The sequence below is a fragment of the Poecilia formosa genome, unplaced genomic scaffold (assembly GCF_000485575.1).
Source record: "Poecilia formosa unplaced genomic scaffold, Poecilia_formosa-5.1.2 Scaffold296, whole genome shotgun sequence".
Lineage (NCBI taxonomy): Eukaryota > Metazoa > Chordata > Actinopteri > Cyprinodontiformes > Poeciliidae > Poecilia > Poecilia formosa.
In genome coordinates, this window is record NW_006800235.1 from 277,864 (window position 1) to 301,216 (window position 23,353).

General features: G+C 38.7%; 1 protein-coding gene across 5 annotated transcripts in view; it reads left to right on the forward strand.

Moving 5' to 3' along the window:
• itsn1 (intersectin 1 (SH3 domain protein)) overlaps nucleotides 1-23,353 on the forward strand; it is a 55,777-nt gene that overhangs the window by 17,372 nt on the left and 15,052 nt on the right. Inside the window, exons 15-32 of one of the 5 annotated variants that reach the window (XM_016681833.1) lie at nucleotides 285-425; nucleotides 1,547-1,634; nucleotides 2,165-2,304; nucleotides 5,255-5,338; nucleotides 9,909-10,039; nucleotides 10,129-10,406; nucleotides 12,125-12,291; nucleotides 12,454-12,468; nucleotides 14,403-14,647; nucleotides 14,729-14,903; nucleotides 14,995-15,081; nucleotides 17,341-17,498; nucleotides 18,339-18,418; nucleotides 18,498-18,670; nucleotides 18,788-18,833; nucleotides 19,067-19,188; nucleotides 20,679-20,802; nucleotides 21,279-21,473. In XM_016681833.1, the coding sequence (XP_016537319.1) occupies nucleotides 285-425; nucleotides 1,547-1,634; nucleotides 2,165-2,304; nucleotides 5,255-5,338; nucleotides 9,909-10,039; nucleotides 10,129-10,406; nucleotides 12,125-12,291; nucleotides 12,454-12,468; nucleotides 14,403-14,647; nucleotides 14,729-14,903; nucleotides 14,995-15,081; nucleotides 17,341-17,498; nucleotides 18,339-18,418; nucleotides 18,498-18,670; nucleotides 18,788-18,833; nucleotides 19,067-19,188; nucleotides 20,679-20,802; nucleotides 21,279-21,473 (2,449 nt within the window). The remainder of the gene's footprint in view (nucleotides 1-284; nucleotides 426-1,546; nucleotides 1,635-2,164; nucleotides 2,305-5,254; nucleotides 5,339-9,908; nucleotides 10,040-10,128; nucleotides 10,407-12,124; nucleotides 12,292-12,453; nucleotides 12,469-14,402; nucleotides 14,648-14,728; nucleotides 14,904-14,994; nucleotides 15,082-17,340; nucleotides 17,499-18,338; nucleotides 18,419-18,497; nucleotides 18,671-18,787; nucleotides 18,834-19,066; nucleotides 19,189-20,678; nucleotides 20,803-21,278; nucleotides 21,474-23,353) is intronic. The other 4 variants (XM_016681834.1, XM_016681835.1, XM_016681836.1 and 1 more) reach the window with 4 other exon arrangements.

The following is a 23,353-nucleotide window of genomic DNA, read 5'->3' on the forward strand; positions in this document are numbered from 1 at the left end:
AAGTTGTCATAACAAAGACATTTTGAATAATGTCAACTTTGTATTAAAAGTGTCATAATTTACCGAATGACGCTTTATGACGACAGTCATAAATATTCATGAAGACTTATTGATGTTCATGACAGAGTCATGTCAGTCTTATTCAACCCCCTTCAAATAAAGTGTTACCGATTCTTTTCCTCATATTCACTTAATGGACAGATGCGGATTATGTTTTCTCTTTTTTTTTTTTGCTAGGGGATAAATAGAATAAATTGAACAATACGTGTTTTCCTGTTCTCCAGAATGATAAGAAGAACCAGCTGGAAGGTAAACTGAAGGATGTTCGGTTTCGTCTTTCAACTCAGCGGAGAGAGATGGAGCAGACCAATCAGACAAGAGAGACACGCATCGCCGAAATCACACAGCTTCAGCAGCAGCTTCAGGTACATAAACTCAACACACACACAGACATTCTTTCCCATCTCATTTATCTAAGTCTGTTATGTTGCACACCTTTGGGTTTTGTTGTAATCTTCAGCTTGAGGAGAATTAGGACTAACAATTCCTTGAATGATTTGAATACCTCAAATGTTAAAATTCCTTGAGGAAAATTGACCTGCCTCGAAGCTTTGTTAAATTATGTTTTATTAATTAGTGCACCTTGCTCCAGCCGAGTCATTATTTGTGTTGCATAGCGCTCTCACTTCCGTCTATGAGTTGTTGACAAAAGTTAAGTGTTGGCAACGAAACGTCAAATTTCAGGTTCGGTTTGGTAGGATTTTATTGATTGATGGTAATGTACGGGTTTTTATCTTTTTTCGGGGAATCAATAAGCATCCTTAAATTGATAGGCGTGATTCCTGGAGTTTGGCAGCTTTTCTCCTACCAGAGCTGCTGGTTCAGAGCGAACGGCACGCCAGGAGTATTTATACAGGTGAGCGGATAAACTGAACACTGCGGCCACCTGCGCTGTAGTTGATGATTAACGTATGTGTAGCTTTACGGACAAATTGCAAAATACATTTCATATCATCCCGGTCTCAACAAATGGGTGGCGGAGTGCATCGTGGCGGTACATATCTGGTAGATGCTTCTGTGTGTGACAAAATCCCGTCACTAACATGGACACAGAAGCTATAAATGTCTCAGTAAGGTGCGAGTTCATCTATTACATTGACTGAAGATTAAAAATAACTAAAAGCTGGAGCATAGACATTTTTTTAAAAGCGTATTTGTGAGCCTGCCTCTTTATTATTACATTGAATATAATTTCAGATTTTTGGATAACTTTTCTTTAGGTTAACTAATTTTCTAAAAAACAGAACAGTAATAGAAGAAATGCTCAAATATGAAAAATTGGACTGATGTTGACTGCTGTTACGTTAGATTTACCAATATCTTATTTTATCCAAAAAAAAATTTATGATGACTTGATTAATCGTAAGAATAATCGATAGAATACTCGATTACTAAAATATTTGTTTACAACCGCCCTAGCTGTAAGTTAAAGCAGAGGTGTAAGGTGTGTGTTAGTGTGTGGTTGATGTTTTTCTGTTGTCTGCAGGACTCTCAACAGTGGCTGGGGAGGCTCATTCCTGACAAGCAGAATCTGAATGAGCAGTTAAAGCAGGTCCAGCAGAACAGTTTGCACCGTGAGTCAAACACACACAGCAGGGTTTCTGTCTGGAAAAGCATGGGACTTGAGTCTTTTATCCAGAAAATTAAACAAGAACATCGCTACAGTGTAGAAATGAATTAGAAAATATTTTCTGTCTTTCCGTATTTCTTTCTTTACGTCATGCTGTACTTCTCTCTTTCATTTTGTCTTCCTTTATTTGCCTTTTTCTTTCCTTCTCTTTCCTTTTTCTCCATTTCTTTCTCTTTTTCTCTTTCTTCCTTTCTTTGTTTTTCTTTTATTTGTTTTACATTTCTTTCTCTCTTTTTTTGTCTCTGTTTCTTTCTTTCCATCTTTCTAAATTTTCCCATGATGTTAGAAAAAGTTCTGAGCTCTGGAAACTCTTGTACTATATCAGATTAAAAGGTTTGTTTTATAGCAGCAGCCAAGATTCTGATCATTTTTCCTGAATTTTATAGTAACTTCTAAGAAACCAGGAGTTGTCCTACTGCCTAAGTTTATCTAACTAACATCATCTACTCTGTCTGTGTGCGTGTGTGTGTTTAGGTGACAGCCTGTCATCGCTGCAGAAAGCCATTGAACAAAAGGAGAATAGCAGGCAGCAGCTCAAAGAGCAGCTGGATTCAGTGGAGAGGGAGACCAGAGCTAAACTGTTGGAAATAGACGCCTTCAACACACAGCTGAAGGTAATGACACAATGCGTTTTTAGAGCGCATCATGAGACAAAGAAAACATAGATACACAACATAAATATTTAGCAAAGGGTACTGTTTGAGGGATAGGTTAAATAAATTGAAATGCAGCTTTAAGCTGGAGTTGCTGAAGAAATCTCAGCTACAAAACCAAAACATGCCTAAGTGTAGAAAGTCCACAAAGTTGGTAAAAGTACCAGCTGATAATGCAATAATGTTGTTTTAATAAAGATCAAACCCCACAAATAGGATTTCGACCCATGTGAGTAAAACTGCTCCAATCAGTCTGCGCTCTTTAACAATATTGACGACAGACAGCTTGATTGGCAAGGCTGATACTGGATCAATAAACTATTTAGAAAACACAAAATGGTGTTAATTTTAAAAGAATAACATTTATATAATATTGTCATAGATTATTCATACTGTTCCAGACATTTTCAAAATTCTTAGTAAAGCTTCAAAACATTTAAAGACCAGGCATAAAAATTTTGATTATTGGCACTTTAGGTTTAATATTGACCGATTTCATACTTAAGAGGAAAAATGTCTGATACATAAAACAAGATAATGGTATATTCCCTGTAAAGTTTATTCATAAACTCTATTGTAGAGAGAGAAAATGAACCAGTCAAATGCTTATTCTCTACTTCTATAATGATGTCCATTTTTCATAGCATTCATCTCAAAGCTTAGTTGTACTTTGTTTATTGGTGAACTGAGCTTTGGTGCATTTCTGTTCCTATGGATGTTGTACTGCTGCTGCTGCTGCCACGTTTAATTGTTGTGTTTTTGGCGCCAGATTATGGAAGCAAACAACTGGTTATTTACAGTGTATTTATAGACCGTGTCCATTGTCACATTTTCTCCTGTCACAGGAGGAATGTGGAAGTTTTTATGATAAACTTCCCCATAAATTCTTTGGATTTGTGAGATAGACCATCCTGAAATAGTGCATAAGTGTGAAGTGGAAGGAAAATTATTTTCTAGAGTTATGCTGCTACTAGTGACAGCAAGTTGAATTCTTTTTGTTGACTTCTGTACATGTTTGATCATTTATTTCCTTTGGATTTGGAATGCTGTGCAGCTGAAAAGAATTTTGCCTCAGCCTGCCACAATAACAAATTTTGCTGGACAATAAATTGTCCCAGAAATTGTTGTGATAAAAGATAATATTGTTATTTTGACACTATTGTCAAGTAACCTAATGATAATGGCCCAATAATACTAGTTTGCCCTGTCAAAGACCAATAAACTTTGATTTTGTAAAGAACACCTAGCACTGGAACTAGAAGGGGTATTAAATATCCAAAATAAAACTAAGCAAACAAAAACAATAAATAAAAGCCACACATAACCAAAACTGCAATTAAAATGGATTATGAAGTATCTGTAAACAAAATGGCCGTTCAAAATATATTAGTCCTCTGAATTGAAATTGTTGAGCTGATTTTAATTTATTAATGTGATTAATTGCTTATTGAGACAGGCTGCTACAGGAGATCCTTCCAGCCCACATCTCCACCATCCGCAATAACTAATTAAGGCTATTAGTTATGGCTATGTCGTAAATGAGTTACAACATTTAATTTAACCTTTTAGAAAAAAATATTTTTAAATTGAATTTTTCTGCGTCTTAACAGGTTTCTTTCATATGTATGCAACATTTTCCTTCAGTTTCACAATAATATGCTGTTGGATGTCAATTTATCATTCATGAAGAAGTTTATGGGCACTGATGATTTGACCAGCAAAAGATTAGATTTATTCAGTATGACGACATATTAGGGGCATTGTAGAAAGATTTGAAAAAAAAAATGTACTGGTAAAAAAAAAAATTCTAGAAAAAAAAACATTTTTACAAAAACTTTAGAAAATTTCTGAGTTTTAAAAGTCAAAAAATTTGCTTGAAAATTTTAGATTAATCTCAAAATGTATCTAGAAAAAACATGTAAAGTTCTGAAAGTCCACAAAAAGGAGGAGTAAATTTCCACCAAAAAACTCAAATATTTTGAAATTCATCTCAGAATCGTTTTAGAAAAAAAAGGAAAATTTCTAGTTCAAAATTTCCACAGGTCAAAAATTTTCTGAATTTCACATTACTTAAAATAATTATGAAATTTATCACAAAATTTTAGAATTTTTTACTAGCAAATTTTCAACTTTTGGAGCCCAGAAATCTCCCAAGGAACTTGCAGAGATTAATCTCAAACTTTCTGATTTTTTTTTTTTTTTTTGGCAAAATGTACTCTTTTTTTCTGTCTATAATGGCTCCAACACACCATGATACTTCAGAACCAGTTAGTCTTTATTTTATTCTATCTTATCTTATCTAGGTCCGTGGGAGAGGTCAGAGAATGCAGACTCAGTCTTGTTGTGTGTCATAGCCAGAAGCAGATGGGAACACTCAGGAGATGGAGGAAGGCAGAAGAACAGCTACCATAGAGACAAAAATAAACTAATTTTCTAACCACTAATCTAATCAATGTGGCTCAGGATTTATGTAGCGAAGCCAACATAACAGAGGTGTCAGTAGAAGTAGAACAGAAAGTAATAAAGCAGTTTCTTTCAACTCAAAGCACGTCTCAGTTGTGTAGTTCTTTACAGTAAACGAGACAAACATCACTGAGGTGCGAACAATATTTGACTTTACTTCCCTCTACCCTCCCCTCCATACCACTATAACTCCCTAAATCTTCCTTGGTCACTGCTGTGCCTCTTTAACGACTGGGGCTCTACATCTGCTCTGCTTCTGTACCTGTTTGTTTGCTGTTTTTATTTTTGCTCCTGGCTGTACTTTTTATTTTGTTTCTGCTTCCTCAACCTGCATTCCTCCCATTCATTTTCTCCCTGTTATTATTTGTTCAACCCACTTATTAAATCCCTCCTATATTTTCTACTCCTTTCATTTACCTCCCACACTGGCCTTTTGCTCCCATGCCAGTGTCTGTGTGAGTTCTATGCCAACCACTGTGCCAGGATAGAAGCCCTGCGACGCCAGCTTCACCGCCAAGAGAAAGGGAGACAGGTAGAGCACACTGCCATGGCTGGAATGGGGTGGTACTGCAGTTGGGATATACTTAGTGGTTATGTAACTGGAGTTCTGCTGCTGATCATCAGCTAACCACTAAGGTCAGTTTTTTGTGTTTGAATTGGATATTTACCAGGTGACTAACTTGCTTTTGACTTTAACCACCAAGAAGCAGAACCCTGAAAGGCTTTTTGTGTGTTGATGGTTGAGAGTAACCTAACTGCACAGTACTAGCTACGTTTCTGTTATAAATGTGTCCAAAACTTTGTCAGTCGTCCACTAATATCGAAGAAACACAGTTTCATTAAATATGAAATGCATGTGAATAAGTAAGTCATTAAAAATAAAAACATACCGTGTCATCATCCTTCTACCACTTCCTGTTATGTTGGATACAGCCGAAACAGCACCTCATCCAAGCGTAAAAACATTTTTCATAAAAAATATATATAATAATCACATTTATATACACTGCTCAAAAAAATAAAGGGAACACTCAAATAACACATCCTAGATCTGAATGAATTAAATATTCTCATTGAATACTTTGTTCTGTACAAAGTTGAATGTGCTGACAACAAAATCACACAAAAATCATCAATGGAAATCAAATTTATTAACCAGTGGAGGCCTGGATTTGGAGCCACACACAAAATTAAAGTGAAATGTTCCCTTTATTTTTTTGAGCAGTGTATAATATATATAAATAATGTTTTTAGTGTTTATATTTTTCAAAATTGGTGTGTTTCCATCAAAGTAAATTTATTTTTCAGAACTCCAATTACAACTAAATATCAGTTAATGCTTTAATATTAGCAGAACTAATGTTTGATTAGTGCTTTAGGATTGACACAACTAATGTTTTTAGCTAGCATTGCCCACTACTGCTAATTGAACATCAAATAATCTCTTAATAGAGCCAAATGGATCACAAACGTCCTCCTTTAAATGAGTCACCATCATAGCTTTAAAAAACAGCTGCCATTTGGAATAAATTAGGACTTTGAAGGCAAATATGAACAACTGTGGTTGAAGGAATTTTAAACCCTCAAAGCTCTTTTTGCCTTTCATGTTTCTAATATTAAACACTTTATACCACAAGAGTATGTTTAACTTATTGGTTGTTAATACTAAGAGTGTTTACAAAGAGCTCAGATAGTAACAAACTGACAAAAAAGTTCACTTTTATTCTTTCAATGACGAAATTGTGAACAAAATTATTGAAACGAAATTATTGAAACGCTGAGAGATATGCCTTCTTCTGTGTTTGTGTGTATTGCCTGTTGTATGCGTGCGTGTGTGTGTGTTTCAGCGCCAGGAGCAGGGACAACTGCAGGAGTTATTATCAGCCATCAGTTTGTCTGACTCGGTTAGCTTCCGCTATAAAGGTCCATATAACAACCCATCATTTCCTTCTCATAATCACCCTTTTTCTGTCTTTCTGTCCTTTCTTTGGTCTCTTTCTGTATCTTCTTCCTTATTGCTTTTATTTGTCTTTTTAAAATAATTTGTCTTTCCCTTACATTGCGTTGTTTAGCTACCTGCTTATCCAACTAGCTAGCTTTGTTCTTTTAGCTAACAGTAGAGACGCACTGATCAGACATTTTTACAGAGCTTCTGATACAGATTTTTGCTGATTCAATATAGATTCCCCAAGATAACGTAAGTTCTAATTTAAGCCTGAGATGTAGAAATGTCTGTTAATATTGCTAAACCGCTTATTTTCCATGTCAGGTAGCTAGTAGTAGAAACAGAACCTAGCCTGCAACATGCTAAGGTTTGCTGCAGCTCAGTTCACTCTTGTACCATTATCTTAGAATTGGAGTAGCTCAGTTACTGTAGTTCTAATTTGTTCTTTTTGTCCACTTTTGTTTATAAGTTTTATTATTTTTCAAATTGAGGCATTGCATGTTTGGACTGTTATTCCATCTGGTTTTGAGTGCTGTGCATCTGGAAGGATTTTTGCTTTTAATTTTTTACTTTAAGGCAGTTATTATGATGCATAACTGTGCCAACAAGATGCTTTTACAACTGGAAGCAGCTGATTATCATCCCAAAGCTCAAATAATACCTGAACTATGGCCCCAAATCCCAGAAGAGGTAGAATTACAACATATCTAAAATTATGAGACCACACAGATTTAAAGAGGAGCAGAATGCTCCAAAAGTAAAAAATGGCAGCAGAGTGGAATGACCAAAACCTATCAAAGTGTCCTGTGTTAAGCAGAATGACTAGCCGGCTTGCTACCATAGAAATTTTAAAAGCCTCATACTGAAAATGGCTAACTATAACAATTATTTGCTTCATAACATCTTTTATACTGTAGCGTTGTTGTTGTTGAAGCCTGCGCTGGTCTGCCAAGCTTAAAATAGTCCAATTGTGTCTCGGTGCATCTTTAGCTAACACTGTTGACATTTTTATGGTGTTCTTTGCTATGCATGGCTACTTCACCTCACGTCACTGTAGTCCCGCCTTAACTATTGTTTCAACCTGACAGGAAGCTGGGAGAGTTGTGTTAGGTTTAAAAATAAACAGGTTTAATGTGTGTGTGTGTGTGTGTGTGTGCGCGCGCGTGTGTGTGTGTGTAGGTGTTTGTCTGTGTTTAGGTGTGTGTGTGCGCGCGTGTGTGTGTGCACTTGCGTGGTTGTGTGTGTGCGATATATTTGATAAATCCAAATTTAAAGATAAAGAGCTCTGCTGAAAGACAGGGCTAGGAAATCTTAAAGGCAGACCTAACAAGAGTTAAATGTTAAAAGCAAGCCCCATAAGTGTCCAAAAAAGTATGTGTGTAAAGCTGGGCCTCTTAAGGTTCGAACATTAAAAGCAAGCCTCATAATGGACTAAAAAACTTGTGTGTAAAGTTGGACCCCGCAAAGCATAAATGTTAGAAACGGGCCCCACAAGTGAGCGTTAAACTGACATGTAAAATAAAGTTTCAAATTGTGTTTATAGAAGGTGATTTTTAGTGTCAAGATTTTTTTTGACTTGCCTGATTTTTTTCATAGATCTAGGACGTCTAGAAAGGGTGGGCCCCGCAACTCACCATTCTACTTTCGGACCCCTTGAAGTCTATAAATGAGTGCGTGCGTGCGTGCGTGCGTGCGTGCGTGCGTGCGTGCGTGCGTGCGTGCGTGCGTGCGTGCGTACGGAACATGGCATCCACATTGCATTGTTTTAAGCGACAGAGTGGTTTCTAACGGCACAGATGGTTGTCATGGGTACACAGATCTGCCCATGTTTATTCCAGCGCACTCATCCCTTTTCCACCCTCTGTTAGCCTTCCTTTATTCATTCAATCTTTTTAACCCAGTATGTCAACACAAGAGAGTCCTTTGTGCAAGCTCCGCCCCTCCGCCTTCAGCAGCGCACATTGCTTTGGGATTGGTAGCCGCAACATCCATTCCAGTAAAAAAAAAAAATCTTCTGAACTTTTTGCAATTTTTTTGAAATTACAAATTTAGGAAAACTAATCATATGAAGCACTGAAGATGTAAAAACCGAACCAATATATGAAAATATACTTCATATTTTTATTTTTTAAACTTCACTATCACTGTACAACAAATTTTGCTGGATAAGAAATGTTCCCAGTAATTATTGCGATAAATAATAATGTTGTTTTGAGTCCATTTTCAAATAATATGATGATGGAATAATAATTCAAGTTTGCCCTCTCAAAGATCAATAAACACTGATTTTGTAAACATTAACACTATAACTGGAAGTTATTTCAAATATCCAAGAATATACACAACATGCAAAAACAATAAATAAAACGGATATCAAAACACACACAAATGAAACATGAATTGCATTCAATTTAAATTCAAAAACATTTTATTGATCCAAAGAGGAAATTAAATTACTAATGAAATAAAATGGATTATGATGTCTCTGTAAACAAAATTACTCTTCAAAAAATGTTAGTCATCAAAACTGTAATTATTGAGCTAATTTTAATTTATCCGGCTATTAATTAATGAAATGTTTATTCTCACTGAAGGAGCAGTTGGAAAAAAAAAATGAGAAAGGAGATCAAGAACAGATTTCTGCACTTAAAATTTTTCTGAAACTCCTATACCAATACGTTATTTTTTGCCTATTGGTCTTCTCCCAGCCATATTTTTTCACCACTAAAGCAATTCACAAGGAATAAATCAAATGAAGATGAATCTAAAGTTTCAAAAAGTTTGGACAAAAAAAATCATAGCACTTTACAAAGATGGTGGAAACACTCCACCTCACTATGTATAGACAACAAAACATACATTGCTAGAAGACTGAAATGTATGAAAAGGTTGTGATTTTGTTTTAAATAACATTTATTAAAAAAAAAGGTTTATATATTGATTCCTTGTTTCCTTTTGTTGGAAACATGCCAAAACGTTATGCTGCTCCGTTTATTGGAAGGGGGCGGAGCTTGTCTTGATCACCTGACTAATACGAAACGTGCTGCCGCTGCTGGTGTTGTTGTTTAGTTGTGGACTGTAACCCGTAGCCACCGACCCTCTGACCCCACTTCGCCCTCATTGCTGTTCCTTTCCTGTACGCCATGATGCTTTGCAGGAACTGCGGGAGATCCACAGCCGGCAGCAGAGGCAGAAGCAGAAGGAGTTAGAGGGAGGCGCTCAGTCACTCTCCCAACCTTACATGCAAACAGCAATCGAAAGGAAGTCTGCTGAGCTGCAGGAGGGCGGGTAAGACAGGAAGAAATACTGAAATGTTGGCTTTTTTGTTTTGGTAAATAATGTGACCTTCTTTGCACCTTATTCTTGCCAACATCCAGGTCATTGTCAAAGGAAGGAGTGGCTTGGCGGGGAGAAACGGGAAGCTCCGCCCCTAAAGTTCCTAGCCCTACCTCCGTGTCTGCGTCACACGCCTGGCTAAACAGAGTGACTCAGGAGGAAGAGGAGAGGAAAAGGAGAGGGATGGAGGAGGAAGAGGAGGACAGGAAGGGGGCCAGCTCAGTGGAAGAGAAGGATGTGGAGAGCAGAGGAAAGAAGGACATGCAGGACAAACTGAACAAGTTGTTCAGCCAACCAGCCGACCCCTGGGCTTCATCAGGTGGGTTACAGCTGCTGCTGATTGGGATTCTCCTGAATATGTGGTTGGAATCAAGTGGGAAGTGGTTATAGCTGTTCATCCAGTTGAAACTAGACTTTTACATACACCAAATAAAAAGACGCATTCACCTTTATTTCTGTCTGAAGTTAAATCAGACCAAGTTCTCTAGTTTAGGTCTGTTAGAATTAAAGAGACACACATTAAAGAGAGAATGTCAGAAATGTATTTATTAATGTCTTCAAATTTAGAAGTTCATATACAGATTGATGACTGTCTCTTTAAACAATGAGGGAAAGCCCAGATGATCATTTCATGGCTTACGGCAGGTTAACTCAGTGGCTCCCAACCCTGGATCACTGTCCAACACTTTGTTAGGTGTCTCCTGGCTACTACACACCTGACTTAAATGAATCTCTGACTAACGGGGTTCTGCAACATATCAAAGCATACAGAGGATGTCATGCAGTCATCTGAATCAGGAGTGTTGGAACACACCTAAGACATGAGGAACAGAACTCTGTGGACCAGCATGGATGTATTTTAAGGTCACATCTTAAACATACTTATTTCTTGTTTGACGTAATGAGAAAGTCAAAAGAAATCAGCCAAGATATGAGGAAGAGAATTGTGCAGCTGAGCAAGTCTGGAAATTGGAAACAATTTACCAATGCTTGAAGGTACAGTGTTCATCTCTTCAAACTATTCTGTGTCAGTATAGACATGATGGGAATGTTCAAACATGGTACCACTCAGGAAAGAGACACTTTCTGTATGCTAGAGATGAATGTATTAATCGTCTCCAGAACAAAAGCCAAAGACCCTTTGAAGATGCTGCTGAAGCTGAAAAGAAAGTCATTATCCACAGTGAAACATGTCCTGTACTGACATAAGCTGAAAGGCCACTTGACAAGGAGGAAGTCATCTCTCCATAAGAAACATAAAAACGCAGATTGCAATTTGCAGATGGACACAGGCAAAATATCTTGATTTTTGGAGACATTTGCTGTGGTCTAATGAAGCTAAAGTGGAACTGTTTCTCTATAATGAGCAGCGTTACATTTGGAGGAAAATCCGGGATGCTCGTACCATCCTAACTGTCAAGTATGATGGTGGTAGCATCAAGTAAAATCTATGGTACAGATTGGTCTTCCAAATGGACAATAACCCTGAGCACAAAGTCAAAGTGGCTTAATGACCATAAAGCCAATGTTTTGGTATAGCCATCACCAAAACATCTCAATCCTATGGAGAAGTTGTGGGAAGATCAGAAAAGGTTGGAATGAGTGTGAAAAGGCCTACAAACCTGAATCTGTTGCACTGTTTTTCTCAAGACCAAGTATCTCTGCCTGATGATAAAAAAAACTGTATGCAGTCTTATTTCCTCACTTTGTACTACGTTGATTAGATTTTTAGCGGCATTGGCTGAAAAATACTTCCATCAACTTGCTTGTTTAGTGTTTTTTGCACTAAACACCACTGGAAACAGTTACATTTGTTTTCATTTGACCATAAAACAGAAGAGCAGTAGTCTTCTTTGTCTTTGCCCAGCTAAGCTTCAATAAAGGCCTAGTGGGCTTCTATGTACCTAGTTCTGAGACGTGGCACACATCTTGGTCTACGTCCAGTATCACCGTCAGTATGGTACATCATGTGTATTGTTTTTTTGGTCACAAGCAGCCTGAGTTTGTTATATTTCTGGTTCTCTGATCTCCCTACAGTAGACAAGGCTCCTGGCCCAAGTCTGTTTGACCAGAAAGCTTCTGCCAGTGGCTTCGAGCAACAAAAACAGCAGCAGCCAGTGAAGGTGGTCTACTACAGGGCTCTGTATCCATTCGATGCTCGTAGTCACGATGAGATCAGCATCCAGCCTGGTGATGTCATCATGGTGCGTACTTTGACCCATTCACTTCAGAAAGAAGCTTTAGAGAGTGCTTTCGACACGCGTTCTGTTTCGGTTTCTTGGGCTTCCTCCTGCAGTGTGCTTGTGTGTGAAAGACTGATTGCTTGTATTAACTTTTTCCTCTCTCCTCCGCTGTGCATACTGAAGGTGAAGGGGGAATGGGTAAGTCCTTGCCCCTCGTCCCCCCAGCCCCGCCCAGTGCAGTGTTGTGTGCTTCCACCAATCACAAGCCAAAAACAAAAGAAAACGCTTGCTGCCATTGGTTCATCTCATGTCATCTAGATGTTTTTCCATTTACCAGTGGATGAATGTAATTGACTTTGTTTTTCACAAAGTCATCACAGATAGATGTCCAGCGCCTGTGAAAAGTATTGAATGTTGAACCATTTGACTTCTTTGACAAATCAATCAAAATCAACTGAATTTGGCTTTTCTTTTCTTTTTTTTCTTTTTTTTTTTTTTGACCAAAAAAATTTACAACATTCTTTTGCTAATTCTGTCATTTGTTTGTCACAAAAGCCAAATTTTGTTAACCATAAATGATTTGTAAAACTAAGAAAAGTTGAAAAATATCCAAAGGGGTGAATACTTTTCATAGGGGGTAAGGTAAGGTAGCCGAAATGCTGCCAGACCTCTTGTATTTTCATAACCAGCGTGAGCATCCCTTAGACATGGATCACTTGACAACTAAAAGGACTTGTAGTTATGTGTGTGTGTTTTAATAAATACGGTTGTGTCGCTTTTAAAGGGGCAGTATCATGTAAAATGTACTTTTCTGAGCTTTACATAATGCTATGTTATTCTCTCATCAAAAACAAACCTGGAGTGTTAACTTAATTCTTCCATTCATGTTTGAGAAAAGCTGCAGTTTCCAAGCTACGAGCTTGGAAACTGCAACCTGACAGAGCAGCCTTTCCTCACAGTTCTCCCACTCAGCTCCTAGCCAGCAGCAATTTGTAAAACCTGGTGGTACATTCAGAGATGTGGGATCACTTCATAAACAGGTCGCTAAATATGTTGACAATGCAAGTCTGGTTTGGTAAATGAAAAAAAATCTGCTTACTGGAATTCTGCTCTGAGAAGCTGAACTTAAGATGTTTTATTATTTCTTCTCTTCAACGGTGAATCTGAGTTACAGCTAAGCCGGAGTGCCTGCAGGCCTACATGTTATTAAGGGTGCATTTACACCAGCCACATTTAGTCTGCTTTAATCCAACTCTAGTTTGTCTGCTTTGAAAGTCTGGTTTGTCTGGGGAGGTGTGAATGCGTAATAGAACTCTGATGTGGACCAAAAAAAGCAAACTAGTCCACCCTAAAATCCTCGGCCTCGGTTTCATTAAAGTGAACTCTGGTGCGGTTCAAGTGCATAAGAGAACGCCAAGCAGACCGGAAGCTGCTTTTAAGCAGGAAACTCACTGTAGTGCAGGGCATTCTGGGTAAATAGAACCAGGAGTCAAATGCTAGAAAGAGAAATTGCTGAAACTGCAACTGCTAAAATCTCACACTACTCCACTTTTATTTCTATTTTGTGAAGAAAGAAGTTGCACTCATGTCTTCTGAGGTTTTCCTGCGGCTTCCTTCAGAGGTTCTTGGTGCAGCGCCCCCACAGGTGGCTCCCAATTAGTTTGGATTGTTTGACGCAGTTCAGTGAAAGTGAACCGCATCAGCTGAAAATGCAACAAATATTGCAGTTTTGGTTCCTAATCGAGCCAAGTCCACCAGACTGTCAGGTGTGAAAACACTCTAAGAGTTTTGTCTAGAAACACAGCATATCTTTGATTTTTCCTGTTGCATCCTCCTAATTATTCAAATACAAGAAATAGTTGCTGAGCAGCTATTTCATTGTAATTTGGTCAAGAAAGTTGCTAAATATAATGAACACTTGGTGGAACATTAACCAGCAAAAGGATTACTCCGCCTCACTTTTTCTCATCCATTTTTCTAGTATTTAATAACTTTGCTCACTGTGACAGATGGTCTCACTGGCAAAGCTTTGTTTTTGTTGTTCATTGTCCCTTTGAAGAGTTGACGGTAGTATTTAGAGCTACCTGTGTGTCAGTAGACCTTTTTGTAATGTTGCCTCTGTGTTCTGATAGGTGGATGAGTCTCAAACTGGGGAGCCTGGGTGGCTGGGTGGTGAACTCAGAGGCAGGACCGGTTGGTTCCCAGCTAATTATGCAGAGCGGATACCTGAAAGCGAAGCACCAATCAGCTTGCGGCCTCCGTCTTCAGCCACACCCCCTTCGACCCAGCAGCCAATGGCCACTCCCCCTTCAGCCTCCGGACACACCTCCACCTCAACATCTTCTGCTAACAGCAACTGGGCAGACTTCAGCACCACGTAAGTCTGACTTACTTCCCGACTCCTAAATGTGTCGATAGTTTTCCGCTGTCGCCTGATCGTCCGATTCCTTTGTGTCAGTTGGCCATCCAGCACAGCAAGCCAGTCAGACAGCGAGGGATGGGACGCCTGGCCTACCTCCTCAGCCAATCAGAATCCCTCTCTCAGCGTTCCATCGGCACAGTTACGGCAACGCTCCGCCTTCACGCCTGCCACCATGACGACAGGCTCCTCACCTTCTCCTGTACTAGGACAGGTAGAAAAAGGGATAAAATGAATCAGTCACTATGCAAAGACAGATAGTTGTAATATGCGGCAATCCTACCTTTTTTGTGTTTTATTTTTAGGGGGAGAAGGTGGAGGGACTTCAGGCTCAGGCCTTGTATCCTTGGAGAGCCAAGAAGGACAACCACCTCAACTTCAACAAAAATGAGGTAGCAGTCCATCTAGTGGTCGCTATCCAATCCCGTGTTTACAGTTACTAGTTACCTGAAGGACAGAAAAAAAGTTTGTAGAAGATAACAGAAAATCTACTGTACAGGATATTAGGTGTGGAGTACCACAAGGATTGATCATTGGACCTCTACTTTTTCGCTTTCTAAATTTCTTCAGTGTATCTTATTTGTGGATGACAATCTTATTTTATTCAGGAGAAAATATTAAATTGCTGTACATTAGTGGTGTCCCGATCGATCAGCCACCGATCAGAAGCAGCTGATTTCCGTGAAAACGTGTATGATTGGTGATCGCCAATCACTCTCTCTCTTATTGCCACAAAAATCGATCACCTACATGTTGTACTTCGCAACCCTCTGAAGCCAGTATGCAGCGTATTTCCCCCTTTCCTTCACACGGCGCAGGCGCATGGTAGCAAATCCTAAGCAATGTTGTGTGGAATTTTAGTGCTCTGAGAGTGATGGAGAGTCCCGGTTGACAGAGTTTCAACTAAAGTCCTAAAGGGTTAGAGTCCCATTTAAATGGCGTTTTAACTAAAGTTCTAAAGGGCTAGAAAAGGGGTGCGGGTTTTAATGTTTCTTTTTGTTTGTTTGTTTATTCAATATTACATGACTCTGCATTTTAGTTTTTAAAGATCTAAAGCACTTTGAAATAAATGCCTTGCTGCTGAAATGTGCTATGCAAATAAAATTTAATTGATTGATGGAGTAAAGTTCCGTCTTGCGATGAAAAAATACCCTCGGGGTGAAGCACATCAAAATGCATCAACACAATGAATCTAATATGACATTTAAAAAAACAAGCACCTGACAGACTATCACTACATCGAGGCTCACTGCAGAAAAAAGACACTGGGGTGATCAGACAGCAGGTAAATCAACGCACAATTCTCGTCCAGTTGAGCATGACGGTCAGAAAGCTAAGCAAATAACCCGAAAAATAATTTAAGTCATCGGGTTAGATAACCAACAGTGGAAGACGCAGGGTTCTGCTCTTGCTGTTGAACCACCACTGCGCTACTGAGATGTCATATTTCACAGACGTAGCGCCGTTTCCACTCCACCAAATGTTCTCTCACATCGAACAACTCCTAAAAGCTACATGTAACATAACAAAAAAGTTTTTACATAGATTTTAAAACTTTCGCTGTCCTAACATGATAGATAATCTGTGAAAAAAGTCACCCTCCTCTGCCTCCTCCCTGAGTTCTGCAGAATTACACCGCTCGCTCAGAAACAACCAATCAGAACCAGCACCAAACAGCTGGCTGTGTTCACAGGCAGTTTCGACTTAGTAACAAGATTGTTTACTTTAATGTAACCTGCATTTAACTTGAAATGAATGTTTGCTTTTGTATTTGACATTGTTTGATACCGGCAGTGCTGTGATGTTTATTTGACTTAATGTATAATTTTAGGCTGTTAAGAGCCTTGGTGTTAAATATTGTTTTACCGATTGCAGGTTTTCCTGTTGTCTTTTTGACTGAATACTTGCTGCATTGTCTTTGCAAGTATTTTGCATGTTTTCTGTCTAAATTAGGTCATTTTGTTACCAGATCATTTTTCCAGTTTGCTAGATCACATAGTAGCATTTATACCTAAAGTGAAAAATTAACAGCCAATCTGGATGCTCACTATTGGTGATCGGCCTTCATGGATAATCAGTATCGGAATTGGCAGCAAAGAACCTGATCAGAGCATCCCCACTATACATGGTTGGAAATTAATTCAGAAAAATAAAAAAATGGTTTGATAGTAAAAGATTATCAGATTACTACCAGTAAAACAAAGTTTATTATATTTTGTTGCTATAAAAAATGCGGATGCACAATTACATATCGAAGTAGTTGAGCTACAAAAAAAAACAAAAGATATTAAGTTTTGGGGGTCCTCAGTGATGAACATTTGTCATGAAAATCTTATATAAAATATCCAAAACAATTCCTGTTGCAACTAAGGTAAATGAATTAGTCCCTTGGATTCAGACTGATGATGATAGAAAGATGCATTTCAGTTAAAGGTGTCAGTTTATAGAACAACCTTGACAGTGAGCTAAAACAATCTAAACCTCTTTCTGCATTTAAAAGAAATGTGAAAATCATTAATGATTTCTTTTAGTTGTTACATGAAGTATTCATATTTATTGAGTGAATTAAATAAAAAAAATGAAATGAAATGAACTATGGACTCGTGTATGAAGTTTTTGGTCTGAAAGCGGTAACGTTGTTTTTGATGCAGATCATAACAGTGTTGGAGCAGCAGGACATGTGGTGGCTAGGTGAGCTTCAGAATGGACAAAGAGGCTGGTTCCCCAAAAGTTACGTCAAGCTCATCTCAGCCAACATGACGATTCCCTCTGCTGCCGCTGCTGCTGCAGTCCGCAGCAAAAACACTAAGTAAGTTTAAAAGAGCCCATCACTCCACAGTCCTCTCAGAATGGCAACGCATCGATGACAATTAAATAATGTTTGATCCAATTCAGTGATGTCCATGTTCCTAAAAAGGAGAATCTTTATCTTAAATTCATATTGTACTCGGAGGTTATACTTGACTTTTTATTTATTTATTTTTATTTTTTTGGTGTCAAAAGTATCCCATCATAATCTATTATTATCACATTATGCCATCACACATGAAGAAAATTAATACAGGTGGCCCCAAGAACTAGATATTAAAAGAATCTAATTAAATGATATTTAAATTATGAACGATTCACCTGCTGTGGTCTGAACACAGTCTCACAACTTCGGCATGGATCTGAATTGTGTGGCAACTTGTGCTTAATCAAACATCTCAAGGTTTTGATGTTGATCTGAACGCTGAATCTGCACTCTGCTGCAACAATGGAGACTGGAATTATAAGAGCCACTTCAGCCAGTGTTTTGAAATCAGGGAACATTTCTCCAAGTGAAGATTGCTTTGCACTTCTGCACCAAGTGGTCAGGAGTGTGAATTGAAAGTGGTCAAAATGACAGAGGGCCTTCAGATTTTTTTTGTCACAGTTTTAAAAATTTGTTAAAGGCAGAAAATGTTCGGTGAACACCACCTTAACCAGACTGCATCCAGCTGCATTTTGTTTTTGTCAGATCTGGAAGTGTTTGTCGAAATATGGTAAACTGTGATGGCTCTTTGGAAATCAGCTTGTCAACATGACATTCCTTATATAGAAATTATTTTACTTTTAAATATTTACACATTTTGAATCTTTTCGTTTTGTTTGCCCTCTTGTCCCCTAGTGAAGCTGGAATATCGGAGAGTCCGCCCAATGGGAAACGACCCTCATCCTCTCCGGCAAAACCTTCCGAATCTGGAGAAGGTAACTCGATAAAGAACGTTTACTGTTTCCTGACTTTCTCTAGAGAGAGTGGTGACTTTTTCCTTCTGCTTTTCTCCAGAATATGTGGCCATGTACACCTATGAGAGCAGTGAACAGGGGGACCTTAGTTTCCAGCAAGGAGACATCGTCGTGGTGACCAGGAAAGAAGGGGATTGGTGGACTGGCATGGTGGGGGGAAAGACTGGAGTCTTTCCTTCCAACTACGTCAAACCACGTGACTCAGTGCCAGAGGTTGAAACCTTTGTTTCAGATTATTTAGTCTGGGCTAAAATTATAGTTTGGGAATATTTGCAGGATTTTATTTTATTTATTTATTATTTTTAATTGTCGTGAATTTCCCTTTATCAGTCCCTGGGACCAGCAGGGAAGACGGGAAGTCTGGGGAAGAAACCAGGTGAGATTTTTTCTTATCTTTGTTCTAATAAAACAGATTTGGCTTAGATTAGTAAATCTAATTCAATCTATGTGCATCATTTGTTCTGCTGGTTTCCACTTAGTATAACTTGTTTCGCGTCTTTAGGAATTTAAATTAGAATGTTTGCAAAATGCTGATTTCTGCTTTTAGTCAAACTGTAATATTCTTAGACGTTAAAAAAACCCCATCTTCCTTCCTTTTCCCTCTTTTAGAGATCGCTCAGGTGATCGCTGCTTACACTGCAACGGGCGCAGAGCAGCTGACGTTAGCACCGGGACAGCTCATCCTCATCAGGAAGAAGAATCCCGGGGGCTGGTGGGAGGGCGAGCTGCAGGTACACCAGCACTGTCCAACCTGGACAGATGTCTATCAGGTCGTCTTAACATGGACAACATAAACATGCTTATTAGAGGTGTAAACAGGGTGCCCTCACGTCCTTAAAAGTCTCAGTTTCATTTATCTAAAATTAAGGCCGTAAAATGTCTTAAATTCATTAAAATAAGGCCAGTGCCACATGACCTTTTGAGAAAAGGTAACTTTTTAGGCAAATATCTACTTTAGGACATTTCTTGTAATTTTTAAATAACCAGCATTTTATTTCAATTTTTAAGATTTAAAATAAAGATAAACATAAGCAGATGGACAATTTATTTGACAAAGCACACAGTTTCCAGCCTAGTGAGAAGGAAAACAGATATTTGTGTCATTCCTTGTGGAATTTCAATGCAAATATTGCAGAAAAAAAATTGAAGATAGTTAAAAATCTGCATTTGTTCTTATCTGTATTTACAAACATTAGCTAGTTTATAAGTTTTTGCCAAAATTAGTACACACTCTTAAAAAGTCTTATATTCATACATATAGAAGTAAGGCCTTAAATGTATTAAATTTATTTTAAAAGAAATTGAAGTTGGTCTTGAATACGTTCATCACAGGTCTTAGATTGATGTATTTTAAATCAAGGCTTTGAAATGTCTTAAGTTAATTAAAATAAGGCAAGACAGCCTTAAATATCTTATTCACAGATCTTTAAATATATTTAAATATTCTTGCCACCACATCTTGTGGTTACAGGAATATTTAATATTCAATCTCATATTCTGTTATTTTTTTTTCTTTCTCATGGGTCTTTTCAGGCAGTTGTTTGAGTTGTTTAATCTGCTTCTTCTTTGCGTTCTGCAGCTTCAAGGCAGTTGAAGCTGCTGGTAGCTAGCTAGCTGCTAATATACCTTTGCAGAACATTTGTTCTGGTTTCCACAGTGAAAACGGAAGGAGAAGGAAAAACTAGCTAGCTAAAAATATGCAAGCAAGCATGTTGTTTTTGCGTGTGTTTTTTTTTTATTTTTATTTTTTTAGCTTTTTTGCATCTATCATGGTTTAAGTGCAAATGTATTGGCAGGATGATGTTCATCTTCACTATTGGATCACTTCTGTTACGATGCTACATTCATTCTGTGCAAAAAAGCTTGGCACTAGGGTGGTTAAGGCTGTTTCTTTTGTACATTTCTGATGTGATTCAGGTCTTGAATTTAATCCAATGGTCTTAATAAGGCCTTAAGAAATAAATTACATTTTAAAATCAAATTCAAAGTCTTAAATATGAAACCTTCAAAAACCTTGTGTAAAGATACACAACAATCATAGTTTGATACCTTGGTTTTACAGTCACAGTTTGGTGTGCTTTGAACAAGAAAAAATATTGTGGGTGAAAAACATTAAAGTGTAATGGTTTGAGTCAATTGCTCTAAAGGATGTTCAAAAGTAACAGCTCAGTGTGGGGGGTGAGCTGATATCTGCTGTCGTTCTCTATTTCTCATGATGAAGGCTCGGGGGAAAAAGCGGCAGATTGGTTGGTTCCCAGCCAATTATGTGAAGCTTCTGAGTCCCAGCACCAGCAAGACCACTCCCACAGAGCCCACCCCTCCTAAACTGGCTCCTGCCAGCACAGGTATGCATGTCACACATTTATATCCGTCTTTGTGGACCTCACTCATCATAGGTGGTTGATGCTACCGCTAACTAGCTGCTAATGTACTCTTGCTAGTTAGCTAGATTTTTTTTATGTCTCTCATGGTTAAGTGAAAATTTATTGCCAATTTATTGTCATTTGTACATTTTTATCACAATACAGGTCTTAAATTTCATTAGTAATGGTATTAAAAAGGTCTTGAAAAATCTTACATTTGAGTTGGTGAAACCTGAAAAAACCCTGTAGTCATTGTGGAAGGTACAAAGAGCCGCAGGTTTCAGACACCTGGGCTAAGGTAGAGGTAAATAAAAATAAAGGTGAGTCTGGGCAGGTAAAACGAAAGAAATGCTTTAAGAAATGGATTAGTCTGTTTTTTTTTAAGTCACTTTTGGTTTGGAATTTTGTGTCAAATCGAAAATGTTGATGTCTGGTCCGTCTTTTCTGTTTTTGTGAAGCTCTGTGTCAGGTGATTGGCATGTATGACTACGTGGCCCAGAACGACGACGAGCTGGCCTTCCAGAAGGGTCAGGTGATCAACGTGCTCAACAAGGACGACTGTGATTGGTGGAAAGGAGAACTGAATGGGAGGGAAGGCCTGTTTCCTAGCAACTACGTCAAACTGACGACAGACACCGACCCAAGCACGCAGTGTGAGTACGCGCACACACGACCTCACCTGTAACGTAGATTCCACCGGCAGTGTGCGCTAAGATGAGCAGACTAACGTTCAGTTCCGTGTAACACAAACACACTGTCACACTCAGACACACACACACACCCAGAGCCAGGTGTGGAGATGCTGTCCCTCTCTGTCAGTCTTTTTGACCCCAGGCTGGTTTCACCTTTCACCTTCACACTCCTTTGGGCCTCTTTGATAACCTCCCCATCATGCACCACCTCTGGGTGGAGTCTGTGTGTGTTTGTTTGCTGTGTATTTGCATGTAGATGTGTGTTAATTTGCATGCATCAGTGCATAAGCACCTTTTTTTCCTCTCTGCATGTTTTCCTTCAGCATGATCCACCATAAATGTGAGAGTTTCTACAGCGCAGCAGAAACATCACAACACAGTAAAAAGAAAACAGAAAAAGCTAAGCATGGGGACTGGCAAATGCAAATTTGTTGGCACCCTCTGTGGAATTTGAAGAAAAATAAATGAATATTTTCTCATAGTGAGTAATTCTGAGGAATTGATCTTTAATTCATTCAGTTGGGAGAAAAAGGAAAATCCCATGTTGACAAGCATCACAGATCCCTCACCATACCCAACAGTGGACATGAGGTTTAACTCTGGCTTCATACTTTGTTTCTCCCCAGACCCAACTGGATGGGTGTTAGTTGCTGAATAATCCAATCTTAGTGCTTTCACACCCGAGTTGTTCAATGTATTTACTACGAACTGTGTAAACACATTGAACTCTGTAAACACCACTTAAATGGTAACTTTATTGTCCTCAATCACAAACTGATTTGTGGCTTGTCTAATCATCCAACGACACATGCATTGAATTCACACATACACAAATTACCGTATTTTCCGGACTATAAGGCGCACCAGATTATAAGACGGATGCTAAAACATACGGTCAACAAAAAAAAAAAGGTAATGGAAACAAAACAGTAAGTTTAGTTGAACTTTATTCGCCCAATACACTCACATTATTTTTTATTCTTCCACAAATCCCTCAAAGTCCTCCTCTTCTGTAACTGAATTGAACAACTGGGCAATTTCGCCATCAAACATGCCAGGTTCCCTCTCATCATTGTCGGAGTCAATCTCGTTGCCAGGTGCCTGTTCAGCAATGATGCCGGCTTTCACGAAAGCTCGGACAACAGTTAAGGCAGATACATTAGCTCAGGCATCCATTCAATCCATTCGCACATGGTGGCGTAACTCACCCGGCGCTGCCTCCCCGTCGTGTGTTCGCAGTCTGTCATCCATCGCTCCCATGCCACTCGCAACTTCTTTTTGAACGCCCTGTTTACACCAATGTCCAGCGGTTGGAGTTATTTTGCTAATCCTCCCGGAATGACGGCAAACTCCAAACTAGTTTGCTTCACTTCCTTTTTCACAGTAGCAGTGAGATGGGCGAGCATGGAGTCGCAGATGAACAGGGACGGTGATGCGTGGAAAAACCTATCTGGTTTTTACCGGAGGCGTATGCTGCAGAACTCGGACAACAATTCTCTGATTGGTTTATTGCTGCTGGCGTACGCACTTTACGTATTATGTAATGTCCTCTGATTGGTTTATCGCTGCTAGCGTACGGACTGTACACTTTAGGTCTCTGTGTCAGGGACAGATTTTGGAATTCAGTCCACACATAAGGCGCACCGGATTATAAGGCGCACTGCTGATTTTTGAGAAAATTTAAGGCTTTTAGGTCCGCCTTATAGTCCGGAAGATACGGTACATAAATTAAAAATTATGGCATAAGGATGTCTTAAAAACGTTAACAAATGTAAGTTAGTTAAATGTATTAGTCAGAGGTCTTAAATTTTGTTGTGGCAGAACTGTTTAATCTCATATAT